This window comes from Nannobrachium achirus, assembly GCF_963921795.1.
Source record: "Nannobrachium achirus genome assembly, chromosome: 14".
NCBI classification, from domain to species: domain Eukaryota; kingdom Metazoa; phylum Chordata; class Actinopteri; order Myctophiformes; family Myctophidae; genus Nannobrachium; species Nannobrachium achirus.
The window spans coordinates 20,556,789-20,572,700 of record NC_137821.1 but is presented as its reverse complement, the minus strand read 5'-3'; the positions used below and the strand labels follow the sequence as shown (position 1 = coordinate 20,572,700).

General features: G+C 42.0%; 2 protein-coding genes across 2 annotated transcripts in view; both read left to right on the top strand.

Annotated features, from left to right (window-relative positions):
* Positions 1-10,878, top strand: part of tec (tec protein tyrosine kinase) — a 29,230-nt gene extending 18,352 nt beyond the window's left edge. The window contains exons 10-18 of the mRNA XM_080741836.1: positions 9-100; positions 712-845; positions 956-1,033; positions 1,458-1,629; positions 2,389-2,605; positions 7,165-7,229; positions 7,585-7,703; positions 8,003-8,160; positions 8,798-10,878. Of these exons, the coding sequence (XP_080597962.1) occupies positions 9-100; positions 712-845; positions 956-1,033; positions 1,458-1,629; positions 2,389-2,605; positions 7,165-7,229; positions 7,585-7,703; positions 8,003-8,160; positions 8,798-8,917 (1,155 nt within the window). The 3' untranslated portion in view covers positions 8,918-10,878. The remainder of the gene's footprint in view (positions 1-8; positions 101-711; positions 846-955; positions 1,034-1,457; positions 1,630-2,388; positions 2,606-7,164; positions 7,230-7,584; positions 7,704-8,002; positions 8,161-8,797) is intronic.
* LOC308298600 (kelch domain-containing protein 3-like) lies at positions 4,169-5,759 on the top strand (the record flags this gene model as incomplete). The annotated part of the gene is made up of 2 exons (XM_080742244.1): positions 4,169-5,144; positions 5,716-5,759. The coding sequence occupies 2 exons, from the start codon at positions 4,169-4,171 to the stop codon at positions 5,757-5,759; spliced, it is 1,020 nt and encodes a 339-aa protein (XP_080598370.1).
* Positions 10,879-15,912: the final 5,034 nt, after the last annotated feature.

The window sequence follows — 15,912 nt, the reverse complement described above, 5'->3', positions numbered from 1 at the left end:
ACCTGCAGGACAAAGAGGGAGCCTTCATCGTTCGAGATTCCAGTAGTCAGGGAGTTTATGTCGTCTCACTGTACTCCAAGACCGTCACGACCGTCACTGGGTATGACTGTCTGTCTGTCTGTCTGTCTGTCTGTCTGTCTTATGCATACTCTAATCTGCGACAATCTAGTCTATGTTTACATATACACGGTATATCGTATATTCTATTTGATTAGACTACTATACTAAGTATGTTTGATTTGATTAGACTAGCCCAGATTAGATTAAAATGTTCTTTATTTCGATTAGAATAGAATAGCCGTAGCCATAATCTTTACCTACCGTAATCGACTTTAATTTGATCTAAACTAATGTATTCTAATGTTATACATAAGATTCTTAATTAAAACATATAATAAAAATAAAGTAATACATCGACAGAGCTTTTAAAAAGGTGGAATAAGGAAGTGATGGGGGAAAAAGTAATTCACAGGGGTGTTGTAAAAGTGTGACACCTAGTGGCTGAACATTGTCATGTGTTGTGCAGTGAAACACAATGCTGGTCAAAGTACTCAACCCCAGTAGGCCTACTTGAGTCAAAATATAGATACTCCTGGTCAAATATACTCTACTACAAATAAAAGCTGCTCTGTAAAGTAAATAATGTACTCAAGTGCAGTACACAAGAACATGTTTTTCATTACTGTCCACCACCGGCTGTGTGTTGTACAGTGAAACGGGGCCAGCGATCAAACATTACCACATTAAGGAGACAACCAGCTGCCCACCACAGTTTTACCTGGCTGAGAAATACATCTTCAACTCCATACCTGAACTAATAGACTACCATAAACATAATGCTGCAGGTACACACACAATACACTAACACACATTTGATCTGACACAGGTGTACCCTGTAGGCCTACTCATTTACACACAGATATACTGTACATTGTTTTTATTGTGTGTACACTAGGTCTAGCAGCTAGGCTACGCTATGCGGTTGGTAACCCGAACCACTGTGCTCCTCCGTCCACTGCAGGATTCAGCTATGGTAAGAACTACACTGCACAACACCACCTCTGACTACTACACTACACAGTGGTTCTCAAACCTTCGTCACAGACAAATGTAATTTGACAAAAGTCAAATGTATATGCATTTGACTGCGGTCCCCCATCTGAAAAACATTTTGTGCCAGGGACCTCCAGAAGCACATATATTCAAGGATTTACACAAATGTTCACGGTTGTTCAAAAATTGCAGATCTACGTGCCGGGCTATGAGCTTCTGTTAAATAGCCAAAGTATAAAGCATGATTAAAATTATAGTTATGCTATATTAACACATTTTGCCAAGAACCCCTGGGGGTCCCCGGACCACACCTTGAGAACCACCACACTACACCACAAAATTACAGAAATCTCTCTCTCCCCCTCCCTCTCTTTCTCTCTCTCTCTTTCTCTCTCTGTGTCCAGAAAAGTGGGAGATCAATCCCAGTGAGTTGACGTTCATGAAGGAGCTGGGCAGTGGTCAGTTTGGTCTGGTGCGTCTGGGGAAGTGGAGAGCTCAGCACAAAGTGGCCATCAAGGTCATCAGAGAGGGAGCCATGCTGGAAGAGGACTTCATAGAGGAAGCCAAAGTCATGATGTAAGCATAGAGGGAATGATTAATGTTTGTTTTATTCGTCTTTGTGTTGATGTTCAGTGCACTCCAACCTAGGTGCACTGAGTGTGCACATTGACTGCCTCTCTAACTGAAGCTGGGTTGTCCAGTGTGTCGTCTCCGAACACTGATGAAAACTGCAATGGCGGAAGAGCTAAATGCTAGATGAGACTAAATCTATGGGCTAAAGGCATGCTAAACGAGGTGAGATGATCAATAGAAACTGTCAGCAAATTGTTGTTCATTATCTGACCCCCAGTGCGTTAGCCAGGTGCTGGAAGAACTGAGGGACAATATAGACACAGAGACAAGAAGCAACAATACATTACACCCTCGCAAATCAGTAGAACTCGGTGCTTACGACAGAGCACCCGTCATTAAATAATCAAATATTGGACTTCGCACGGTTTACATTTTTGTCTAATAAAGCATTCAATCAATCAATCAATCAATCAAAAATGGTTTTATTTTATTATAATTGATTTAATCGTTTGTTCCGATTCACTGTTGCACCTACAGTATAATGCAGTGGTTCTCAAAGTGGATTCCAGGGACTTTGTGGGTTACATTATGGGGGTCTAAATTAACCCATACAAGTCTGTAACTCTGACAGTGTACAAATGGAACCAAATGAACCCGTTAGGGTCCATTTGGTTCCATTTGTACACTGTACAAATGTCAAGGGGAGACCTTGACATTTGAAAGTTTGAGAACCACTGGTATAATGCGTGTGCCTTCCTGTAGGAAGCTGTCCCATCCTAACCTGGTGCAGCTGTATGGCGTGTGCACGCAGCAGAAGCCCATCTACATAGTGACAGAGTTCATGGAGCTGGGCAGCCTGCTGGGCTTCATCCAGCAGCACAGAGGCAGCCTCAGCCAGGACTGTGCTCTGAGCGTCTGTCTGGACGTGGCGCTGGGCATGGAGCACCTGGAGACATACAGCTTCATACACAGAGACCTGGTAGGACGCGCCTGTGTGTGTGTGTGTGTGTGTGTGTGTGTGTGTGTGTGTGTGTGTGTGTGTGTGTGTGTGTGTGTGTGTGTGTGTGTGTGCGTGTGCGTTTACACCTAGGATATTTGAAAATAGGCGAACAAATATGGTAATACGAACGGGGACGCAAGGTTTTACGTAGTTAAAGATTAGCATGAAAGTTAGCATGAAAAGCAATTAGACTACATGCCTTGTCGGTGAAACTGCTTGGGTCCATGTTTATTTCCTGCCAGCAACTGATATTCACAAACACTGCAACAGGAAATCAACTTGTCTTGAAGCCATTCAGTGTGAAATGTATTGTTTCTGTTGGATGGAAACCTTGTATGTCCAAAGCCGTTACTTTTCAGGAGTAACAAGCTCTTGTTAATACTTAACAATGGTTACATGTTTATAAAAGTAGCAACAATAGCATATCTACAAGTTTATATAATGTTGCATCGTGACACATTGAGGAGCTTTGTGATAGTCTATTTTCGATACTTTTGCACACAAAAAAACATACAAATTTGAAATATGGAGATATGAGGTTTCTGCCCGACAGCAACGATATGAGTATTTTTAGACCTGTTGCAGATTGATGAATATCAGTAGCTTACAGGAAATAAACAACACATTCTAAGAGTTCAAGGGGAACCAGGCAAGTCTGTGTGTATACAAACACATCCCCCTCTCCCCCTCCCCTCTCTGACAGGTATCAAACTTTGTAGTAGTCTTTGATGCTTTCATTGATTAGAGAGATCATTATCGAGCACTTGACACTTTTATGGCCCAATCAATTAAAGGACAAATATGCCGGCCTACTTGTGCACAAGGCGCTAGTTGGCACCTGGACAGAGTGCAGTTATAGCTCTTGTCTATTTTTCTCATCATCTGATGCAACCCTTCACCCAATCAGACATCACGATACCTTGATATTGTGATGTCACCCTTTTCCCCCTCTCTGATTGGCTCTGGAACCACTTCCAGCGCCTACAGGGGCTGGGTTGGATTTTATTTTGCCATATTTGGGAGATAAACAGTTATCTGTTCCCCTGATTGGTCAACCCAACCCAGCGACTTTGCGGATTGGCCAAGCTTCATTTTTGTGCCACTGTATCAATATAAAAGGTAGCATGCACAATAGGTCTTCATTCTTTTCCATAGTAAAAATGTAGAATTTGGGCTGTTGTTGATCACAAGGGAAAGACACATATAGACCTTTATTGATCACGAGGGGAAAGATAGACTGTTATTGTACACACGGGATAGATAAACCGTTATCGTTCACACTGGATAGAGATACCTTTATCAATCACACAGCAAATTCAGTCGTCACTGGCAGAACAGGAGTAATGAAAGTACATGCAGATGTACTTTCATGTACATTCAGCTACGGTTAGCAAAACATATACTACTAATAATGATAAAAATACGAAAGAAAAGGATAGTCAGCAGGTAGCAACGCACCGGGATTAGGAAAAGAGTACCAGACACCAGGTATACTACAGAACAAAGAAGAAGCATACTTCCACAGTGGTGTTGGTGTGTGAAATGTTGCGCTGGGCGGTGCAGCTGAGAGGAGCTCCAAAGAGAGACTATTTTGCTGCTGTTGCAGCGGGGCACAAGGTGTACTCCTTTGGAGGGTATTGCTACGGTGAAACCTACATGTACAACAGTCCCATCGAGGTGCATGTATTCAACACGGTGTCCTTGCGCTGGGTGGACCTTCCCCCGGCGGGGGCCGCTGGAAGAGAACGTCCCCCCGAGGTTCCCTACATGCGCTGGGCCCACACAGCCGTGCTCATAGACAACGACATACACATCTGGGGGGGAGGTAACGCCTTATACGGGCCCAGCAATGTCCTTTATGCCTTTGACGTCGACACCCACAGATGGCGGAGGCCCGAGGTTTCCGGGAGTGTCCCGGAGGCGAGGTACAACCACTCGGCCTGCGTCCTGGGGAAGGTCATGTATATCTTTGGAGGATTCAACCTGCTGACTAAATGCACTAATGACATCTACAAGTTAGACACGACCACACTGGTCTGGTCTTTAATTAACACCAGAGGTAATCCGGCACCCGTTTCAGAATGTCACTCTGCCACCATCATCGGGACAAAGATGTTAGTGTTTGGGGGCGAAGGGGTGAAATTCAAGGACCACTACAACAGCATCAGAGTGTTTGACACCGAGGCCAATTGCTGGCTGAACACACCCTCTGCAGAGTTTCTACCAGAGAAACGCAGGGGTCATTCGGCCTTTGCCTACAATGGAGAGCTGTACATATTTGGTGGTGACTACTTGAACCGGACCTTCAACGACCTGTGGAAGTTCAACCCAAAGACCTTCACCTGGAAGAAGCTTGAGCCCAAGGGGAAGGGCCCCTGTACATGGATGTCCAGGATGTGCTGTTGCATGGAGGGAGATCGTATCATGCTCTTTGGGGGTTACACGCCCGATGATATGTTCATCTTGGACTTAAGTCCTTGTCTGAAGACGTTAAGCAAACTGGCAGTTATACAGTACGGTCTGGAGCAGTCGGGACTCCCTCACGACATCAGGTGGGAACTGGCAGCCATCACTAACCAACCGCAACAGGAAGAAAATAAATAAAAATCAAACCCGTGTGAAGTGAGCGGTGCTGCTGATGATGATGATAGGACCCCCCCAGTAGTGTAGTGTAGTTATGACCCCATGGGAAAACCCTTGGAAAACGTATGTCAAACTGACGTCATCCAATGGGAAAACCCTTGGAAAAACACATGGTCATACACACAGAGCCACGTATTGGAGCGGTTAGCACCACTCAAAAATACAGGAAAAATGGAACTGATGAAAGGGCGAGAACATCACCGCCTTTTAAAAAGGCTGCTTCCATTCAGATGGGAAAGACCATTTAAACCCTCTAGACTTGTAGACTGGACCCAAGTTGGCACTGTAGTTGGACCGCTTTTTTCCCCATCTACACCAATTCTCTTCGCCAAAAATAGCCGATCAACAAGCTCACAATTTATGAGCTTGTGGAACGGCTATTGTTGGCAGAATACAGATGCTGGGGTTAAGGATAAAGACGTCTACACCCAGTTGATCTTCGTCAGGAAGGATGGAGATGCTCGCTTTGGACAGCAGAACAGAACGCTAAAGAGAACTTCAAGAAAGTTGATTGTAAAGGAAAACTACTACAATAGGGATGACTACAAAGGTGGACATCTTTCTGTTTCTTTTCTTTTTTTTTAAAGGAGCGATTATTATTTTCTGGCAGAATTTGCAGTTACTTTTTGAAAGGCTTTTCGGTAGTGTCCAGGAAAATACTCACAATTGACCAGCTCTGACACCCCTCGCTGTAATGACTCAGAGGACATGAGTAATCTGAAACAAGAGGAGAAAATGCATGATCAATGTATTAGAAATAAATGTTCAAAGATAACTTGTTTAATCCATAAATAAGCATTTCAGTTAGTAATGATCAAATACGTAATGCATTAGTATTAGTCCTATTACTATATATGAACTGTTTGTACATACAACACTAATTAATTATACTATAATAATATAACACTAGAGACCATCTTGTGATAGAAACAGAACCAACTAGAAGCAGTGCTCTTCCGAGCACAGGTCTCCACCAGGCCACACAAATCGGCCTGTTATAGCGCCACCATGAGGCTGATTTAAAAAATGTGGGGCAGAGGTTCTGAATTAGCATCCAGGGAGTGTGTGTGCTCAGTTTGGCAGCGATCGGGCCAACGGCGCCGGAGATTAGCTGGTAACAACCAGGCCACACAAATCGGCCTGTTATAGCGCCACCATGAGGCTGATTTGAAAAATGTGGGGACGGACGGAGGGGAAAACATACTCTCCCTCAGCCTTCGGCTGGTGGAGACAAAAATAGTATTTGAAGAACTGGTCAAATAGTTGAAACCCCTTTTTCAATCGACTCTATGGTTTCAGAGGTACATATACTGTATGTCCACTGGCAGTTTGTTAGCATGTACTAACATTAACACATTGTAAAAAAAAAAAGGTATCACTCTGAAGGAATTAAGTGAAGCAAGAGTGAAAAACGGGGTTGCGAGGCTACCCACACAAACCGGTTTAGAGAGGATACGGAAACAGTCTGTGTGCGCGCATGTACAGTATTTACTATATGTCGGTTTCATATTATCCGATACAGTAGGCAGGTAGTTTACCATCACTAGCAGCAAAGTGTTACTAACGGCAGGGCAGGCTACATAAAAAGACAGAGAAGCAACGTACATTAACAAATGTCGATTCAATTAATGAATTCAATTACCATGGACGGTGATTTCTGAACAGTCAAATACTGTATATATACATTTTGTGAATATTTGTTCCATTTAGTGAATCCATAATCTCAGATCCACTATCCGTCTATATTTCGGCAGCTCATGTCAAGAGCTTCTTCAGCACACCTCGACATACATGGCCAAGACAAGTTTATTTGTCTCTCTCTCTCCCTCTCTCTCTCTCTCTCTCACTCTCTCTCTCTCTCTCTCCCCCATCCCTCCCTTTCTCTCTCCCTTCAGGCAGCCAGAAACTGTCTGGTGAATGATGCCCTGGTGGTGAAGGTGTCAGATTTTGGCATGGCCAGGTAAACCCTTAACCTCATTTGACCCACCTGTCTCTGTACCTCATTAAGCTCGTTAGACTCATCTATGTACCTCAGCATCAATTTGATAGTGTTCCAATTCCAATTTTTGCCTGCAAATTGTTTTGTTTCATCACTTACAATTCCACTGTATGACTTTTCTCGTCAGAATATATAGATATTTTATACTTATTTGAACAAAAACACTTGCGTCAATGTCATGCAATACTCTGGATTAAACAAAAGTGTCAAGGTGCACAACCCAACAATATCATAAAAGTGAGAAAGTTGTATTTACCTTTCAGTTAACAAAAGATTTCTTCATTTTGTCCTTGGTGTATGTGTGTGTGTTCTCTAGGTATGTGCTAGATGACCAGTATATCAGTTCGTCAGGAGCAAAGTTCCCTGTTAAATGGTCTCCACCTGAAGTCTTCAACTTCTGTAAATACAGCAGCAAGTCTGATGTCTGGTCATACGGTACGGTAGAGTGTGTGTGTGTGTGTGTGTGTGTGTGTGTGTGTGTGTGTGTGTGTGTGTGTGTGTGTGTGTGTGTGTGTGTGTGTGTGTGTGTGTGTGTGTGTGTGTGTGTGTGTGTGTGTGTGTCTCTCAGTGATGCAACGTTTCAGTTTAGCCCACTGTTTGGTAGCTTATTAGCTAAATAAACAGGTACAGCTTTTCCATGCAGACACATGACAAAACCATCGTTTACCTTTCGTCATTCCTTTAAGGGAAAAGCTAACCTTATGTTCTGCCACGACATTCGTGTGTGTGTCCAGGTGTGTTGATGTGGGAGGTGTTCAGTGAGGGCCGCATGCCGTTTGAGCAGTCTCAGAACCACGAGGTTGTCGCCTTGGTAACCCAGGGTCACCGTCTCTACAGGCCCAAGATGGCCACGCCCGCCATCTATGACATCATGCAACTCTGTTGGCACGAGGTAACACCTTTCATCAGGACACATTTGTTGCTGTGACATCATGTACCGTATCCATGTTGGCACAAAGTAACATGATCGATCAGGAAATTATATTATGAAAATAAAGTTACCTGGGCTACCAGCTTCTTCAAACACTGAAGAAGTCAGTCAACCCTGGTTGAAAAGTCAGTCAATCCTGCAGATTAATACAGCATGCAGACCCAGCTGAATGCTCCAGTATTTGGGTCGTCTATTTTCAAGTGCTCAGTTAACTTTCTTATTATATTGTTCTACTCACAACTTGGCTGAAGCCACTTCTTTTGTATCTTTTACCATTTGTTAAAGCCTCCCAAAACACCCCCAAATTCTTCCAACCAGACCAATATGTCCGTTTAGCCTCTAGTATTATGAGATCGATCGGTATCAATCAAATCCACGTTTTTCAAATTGATTAGAAAATGTTGCATTCAAAACACGTTCAAAACATGGTCAGTAGTCCAGAATCAAGATCTGCATCACACCAAAACATCTGGCGGTCATCTGGCGGTCAGGCTCTACTTCCAAATTGTAATCTTTTTCTCCATCCATCTTTCTCTCACTCTCCATCTCTCTCATTGATTTCTTTGTCTCTCTTCATCTTTTCTGTCTGCGTTTGCAGAGACCAGAGGAGCGTCTGTCATTCTCTCACATCTGTCACAGGATCTCTAGCGCCCTGGAGGACGACGCCCCCCGTCAACAAACTTGTACAATCACCTCCCTGCACCGCACCAGCCAATAGCAAGACACCTGGACTTTAGAATGTTGTATGGAAGTCAATTGTTTACAGACAACAACAAGCTGGACGTATAGGTTTGGGCTCATGATTGTAACCATTTTTATAATTGGTTTCCTATTTAGACAGATACCTGGTCATAGCAGTATTACCAATGACTTACCAATAGGTGGTGCACACATGTCTTCCAGCCATGCAGTGAACCAGATTGCTCCTGTGTGAACAGTGTAGGAGACAATAGTTGGTCTCCGTCTACATTATCAATACAGTACAATACAAATATTCAGTATGATACGACTAGATGTAGATAGAAGTTAAGCTTCCCATGAACCAATTCAGTAAACTGTACAGCAGTGGTTCCCAAACAAACATTGTGTCAAGTCACACTGGTGTGTTGTGAGATAAGTACACTTATGACGTGTGTGGTGACAACCACACAGTATTATTTTATTATATTGTAACATACATAACTGTCACTTATACAAAAAGTGATGAATTATTTGTATTTATTTATTTACTATATCAGCACCTTTTGCACTCTCATTTCCCAATAAAGAGGCACACTCCATAACCACTTAAATCTTCGACAATGCCCAAAATACAGAAAATGGAGATAGATACCAGGTTGAAAGTGGTTAAAATATATATAATCTTTAGGTTATCAGTTTGTTAGTTATTTAGCTTATTTTGATTATATTCAACAGCATCCATAACTGTACATACACTAAGTAACATAATTCAAACTGTAACATAGTTTAAGGTGATTGAAAGGGTATGGCCGAGGCTAAGCTTATATAACCTATGCCTATCCTTCGTACATGTCATTTTGTGTGACCAAAAAACAAGACAAGCAGTCAAAAGGTTCCAGAGTCAAGTAAATCAAACAAAACCCTGCAATCCAAGCTTGTCACTAGGTAGATCTATATTAATATTTGCATCTGTATTTGGAAACAAACAAACTGTGCACAAACCTTTTGTATAGTTGTATATTACTTCCTCAATAATAATGTGTGGTTGTCATGAAATCCCAAGGCACAACTGGACTGGCCTTATGGCACACCAGTATACCTCGACCCACCTTTTGAGAACCACTGCTATTTATTTTTGTTTTGTTTTGTTTACCTGCAACTACACTGTATATTACGGTGTATAATATACTTATTATATAACTATTCCATAATTAAAACATTGGTCACTTAATTAATTTATCATGAATACAAATTTGTCAGACTAATTGTTTTGTTCCCCTGGAAACATAATTATTTAAAAAAAGCACCTCCCTAATTACAAAATAATGACACCGTGACAGGCGGGGCTGTAATCTAAACCACTAATGACCTTTTATTAGGCTAAATGAGGGATTAGCACTGAAGAGGAACAGTCCAATTAGTTCCATCATGGCCACAAGATAGAAAACGAGCCCAGACTGCCCACAAGATGTCAGTCACGTGCCCACTAGATGCCAGAAACATGCCCACAACATGAGGATCACGTGGCTCTGGGTACATCTTATATCTTATGGTCACAAGATCTACTGTGAGGTTCAGGATGGCCTTAAGGCTATTGCAAGCGGTCCCCAGATAATTGGATAATATAATGTTAATGTAAAGAAATTATGTAAAGAAATCCAGAAAAGTTTGGGAAACATTAACACATTTATAGATTTAACCATTAATTGCAACAAACAGAATACAGTTATGCTGTACTTGGTGCTGACGGCTCTGCTCTTAAGATGCTCCCCGGATTAAAATGTCTGCCTAAATAAGTTATTGTATCATGTCACTTTATGAGTGATACAATGCATTTAACAGTTTTATTTTTTTCTTCTGGGGAAATCTATCATAATCTACTTAAAAGTGGTTAAACTATATTGCACACATGAAACTAAACTGCTTAACCAAGATATTGTATGTAAAATAAGTAGGGCCCTATTTTCGTCCATGCCTTATCCCTTATCCCAAAACTTCTTTGCCTTTTTTTACTATTTTGAAAAACATTTTAAAATACTTAAAATAGCCGATCTACAAGCTCACAATGTGTTGATTTAGATCGGCTAGTTCAAAATAGTAAAAAAAGGCAAAGAAGTGTAGGGATAAGGGGTACGGCATGGACGAAAATAGTGCATAATGTTTAGCTATGGGTCTACTTTATTGCTATCAGTGAATACAATGACTAATCTGTACATAATATACATAGCATATCATCGCTGATGGGCACAAACCTCCCATCTCCGTATTTCTTTTGAACTTTCTTTAATAAATCAGTGCTATTGAACACCCTTTATGTCTGCGTGTGGGTTTTACATAATTATATTGAACCAATGAAAAGTATTAAAAAGCGCTTCTGACCAAACCTAACTCCATGGGATCATATGACAAACTGTCAAACCGCCTAACTCCAACTCAGTTTCTTTCCCCTTCTGACTTATAACTATCTCCACATTCACTGATCAAAAACCTAGCTCTACTTGAGCTGGATTTGGCTAAAGTCATGATAATATAATGACACATGCAAGTATCTGACAATGTTTAAAGTCACAATACCAACTTTGATGAAGCAGTATTGTGTAGTGGACATACTCTGATGCACCTGCTAACAAAATATTGTGTTCAAATGAAGAAGCATTTGTCTCATTGTTAAGAACTGCAGTTGAGAAATATCTTCAAAACTTATTAAACATCTTAAAGGAGCATTTTTAAATCTTATCTTTGTGTAATTGGACCTCACTCATGGTCATATGAAGACACAATTTCCGTCTACTCAATCTGTGACTGTCTCATTATGATGGGCTATGGACAATTCAGCCTACCAGTGACATCATCAATGGGGATTCCAAGCTAATAGAGCTACAGTACATATCAGGTCCTTGTCATGGTTTACAGCCTGAAGTCTCTGGTCTTAATCGGACCAACATGCAGTACAGCAGTGATTCTCAACCTTTTTCATTTTGGCGACCAATCAATTGTGCTGGGAGGAAGTATTGCACATCTGGTCCAATGAAAACACTTAATGCATGCAAGAAGATATATAATATTAAAGAGTTTGATAAGTAATACATTTTCCTGTGATGTCATTAAAAGCACACCTCATCTCAGTGAAAAGATAAAGATTACGGCATACATGGCCAGATGCGGATCTCAGACTTCATGTGACCAGCCTGTGACATCAGTCATTTATGATGTCAATCATCTATGACATATACTGTATGACGTATGACTCCAAATTTGGGCAAGGTTTCAGTCTGATTCAGCCCTTAAAGGGGAAGACCACCCATTTTCAATATTGAAATATGTCATTAATATACCTTAGAGGAGATGTGTGGAAATAGAAGAAAAGTTCCCCCCCTTCTGTGTTGCCTAGAACTGGAGGATTGATTTTGTAGCCGGGGAGCCACAGGCCCAAAAGCTCAAAGAATAGGGTTTTACCTGTGACGTCATGACATACTTTTTATTTTTGTTTTTTCTATTCATTTGGTCATTAAGGTACACAGAATGAGAGGCCTGCTCTGCCGGAAACTCTGCGAAAAAAAGTATAAAAAAAATATATTGTCGGACCTGAGGTCATAAAGACACCATGTGTTCATTTATTTTCCATTTTTACCGTGTGGAAAATTGGATTCTGTGTGCAAAGGCCTTTGGACATTCATCCTGAAAATTAAAGAAAAACAATATTTAAAACATATAGTATACAATATGATAGACAATAATTATGTGGCCGAATGGTACAAGAAAGTTGGTGCTGATGGGTTGAACAGTTTGTCTGTGTACATATCTGGAGCTAATCTTGCAGACAGACTGACCATCATATAGACAGCTATAGCCACCTATAGAGAGACACCATAGAAGCATAATAAAAAATAGCTGTAGAGGGATGCTCACCACCACTGATTCTAGGGGTTTGTATCCTCTGCTCTGGCTTGGCCGGGCTCTCCGGAGGTTCGCAGGTGGTAGGGTTGGGCAATATGACTTCAAATCAATACCACCAGTAAGATGCTCTAAGGGCGAGAAGAAACATCAGAGCTTCTTAATATGGCACAGTTAAGAACGGAGTTAAACTATTAATCTAGCTGGTCGAGTCATCATTGTGATGTCAGAACAGGTCAGCTATATCCATATCTTCCATGAGGTCAAATGTAGAGGTATTGGCTTACAGTATGGAAATGTCTTGGCCATATATGGAGTGTGACATGAGGCGTCCGTGAGGTCAGATGTAGAGGTATTGGCCAGCTCCATATATGGAGCTGACCTCCAGCAAGAGCCGCTGATACAAACGACCTACGGCCTGGTCGCGACTTAGGCCACGACTTGGAGGTCGTAGGTCCCGGTTCTGGAGGTTTTGCGCGATCTCGGTCGTAATTCAGCGACCTGGGAAGTCCGCGATCGAAACTCTACGCTTGCTAAGGGAAGGGACGCGAGTTTAGAAACTCTACGCTTGCTAAGGGAAGGAGCGCCGCGATCGAAACTCTACGCTTGCTAAGGGAAGGGACGCGAGTTTAGAAACTCTACGCTTGCTAAGGGAAGGAGCGCTCGTTTTCAACAGCGTCGGCAGGTTAGCTACTCAGTGTCGGCAGGTTAGAGTTAGGGTTAGGGTTAGAGTTGGGGTTAGGGTTAAGGTTAGGGTTAGAGTTAGAGTTGGGGTTAGGGTTAAGGATAGGTTTTGGTGCACCTCGCGCGGTCCAAGTGACTACAATGGAGCGCTTCCTACCTCCGGTTCAGCCAATCACAAGCTTCAAAAGGTTGAATAGCGCTGCTGCTCTAGAATATTCTGCAAAAAGACCTTTTAAATACGACCGCGGACTTCCCAGGTCGCTGAACAACGGCCCGATCGCGCAACAACGGCCCGGGGACGACCGAGGTGGCGCAACCACGGCCGGGGGTCGCGAAACTAGACCGGCCGCGACCTAACAAGTATGTACCGCGAACTACGACCTCCAGAACCGGGACCTACGACCTCCAGGTCGTGGCCTAGGTCGCGACCAGGCCGTAGGTCGTTCGTATCAGCGGCTGTCTCTCCTGACATGGCCATATATGAATCGTGACATGAGGATGTGACGCACGGACGGACATGATCTGCAGGTTTTCATACAAATGTGACCTACAGTCGCAATTATTTCAAATTTCTGCCTCGATTATGATTCATGAACTATTATTACTATAAAAAAAATGTGGCTGAAAATAGACGATCCACAAGCTCACAATGTGACATGTGTGTTTGTGTGTGTGTGTGTGTGTGTGTGTGTGTGTGTGTGTGCGTGCGTGCGTGCGTGCGTGTGCACGTGTGTGCACGTGTGTGTGTGTCTTTTGATCCATGATGTCTGGCTGCCCCCTCTGACATTAACCATGGTACTACTTTATGCATGGTTACACACACACAAAAACCCAACCACACTGGATACCACACACACACACACACACACACACACACACACACACACACACACACACACACAAACAGTGAGAGTCTAGAGGTGCTCTAGTCAGATGTTAGCATGCAGTCACTAGGTTCAGAATAGTCGTAGTAGCAGCAGCAGCAGTATTAATAACAGTAGTATAGTGTTAATAGTAGTTGTAGTAATAGTAGTGGTAGTAATAGTAGTGGTAGTGGTAGTGGCAGTGGTAGTAGTAGTAGTAGTAGTAGTAGTGGTGGTGGTGGTAGTGTTAATAGAAACAGCAGTGTTGGTGGTGGTAACAGACAATACTGGTTGAAGTACTAATTGTGGAAGGCTGAGTAGGAGTGATAGTAGTAGTAGTAGTTTGGTGTTACTGGGTGAAACATAGTAATAGTTAAGTACTAGTACACTGGCTTTCTGTATTAGTACTAGTAGTAACTAAGTAAGACGCCCTAAGGGTGAGAAGCATTAGTAGCACTTCTGTGTGTTCTCAGAAGAAGGTGATATCTACATGACTAAGGTACTGTCATACTTTCTATCTTCTTTCATCTTATCTTTACATGACAATAACAGAAATGTTTCAATTTTGTAACTTTAATTAGTTAACTTAAGTGTAATTACATAGACAGATTGTGCAAACAAACCTGCAAATAAAAACTATTCTCATTCTTGTTTTAAAGCAGTGTTTCTCTCACAATCCCTCTGTGATTCCCGAGGGTTTAGTTTAATCCCATTGTTAGCTGTAATGCTTTGGTTTGGCGTGAATTCCTACGTAAGTCCTATAGTTAAGGGTAAATGTACGGTATAAGAGTTGGTTATATTACCTATAGACAGATTTTTTCAATTGAAAATTAGTACTTTTTATTGAGCGAAAGTGTGTAGCAACTAAGTATAACGTTTCTGAGGATATCAAAGGGTAGTAACTGATGTTACTCTTAAAATACAGTAGGTGACCGGGAGTTAGAGCAAGATTGTCATACAGTCAAATCCTCAGTGTTATTTCATCTATTTGTAACTTTGAGAGTGTACAAATGTAGTTACATTTGTCCAGGGTTACATTTCCACTGAGGATTTTGCAGTGTTGTGGAGTGACATGCAGTGCTGGCCAGAACAACTCTCTCCAGTACAGTAAAGACAATGGGAACTAAATCTCTCCAGTAAGACGACCTTAACTGTCTTCACCTCACTGGAGCACTATAGGTCAAAGGTCACAGGTCATATGTAATGAGCAGGAAGTGTTTTTGCACATGAATACTTAAAGGGCCACTTCACCTCTGGTACAACCAGATCTTATTTTATTGTTGTTTGGGACACAATCAACACAATCCTGAGTTATTCTTTGTGTTCAATCTGTGTTTTGAGATATTTTAGTATTTCAGCTGTGCTAGTGATGCGTTTTGCATCATATGATGCAGCATGATGATGCAAAATGCATCATATGATGCAAAATGCATCACTAGCACAGGATTGTGTGATTGTGTCCCAAACAACAATAAAATAAGATCTAGTTGTCCCAGAGGTGAAGTGGCCCTTTAACACAAGACAGAGGTTTCTTTGTGCGTTTGTCCATAGCTTTACAGTTGTGAACTGGTGTGAGTGTGTGTGTGTGTGT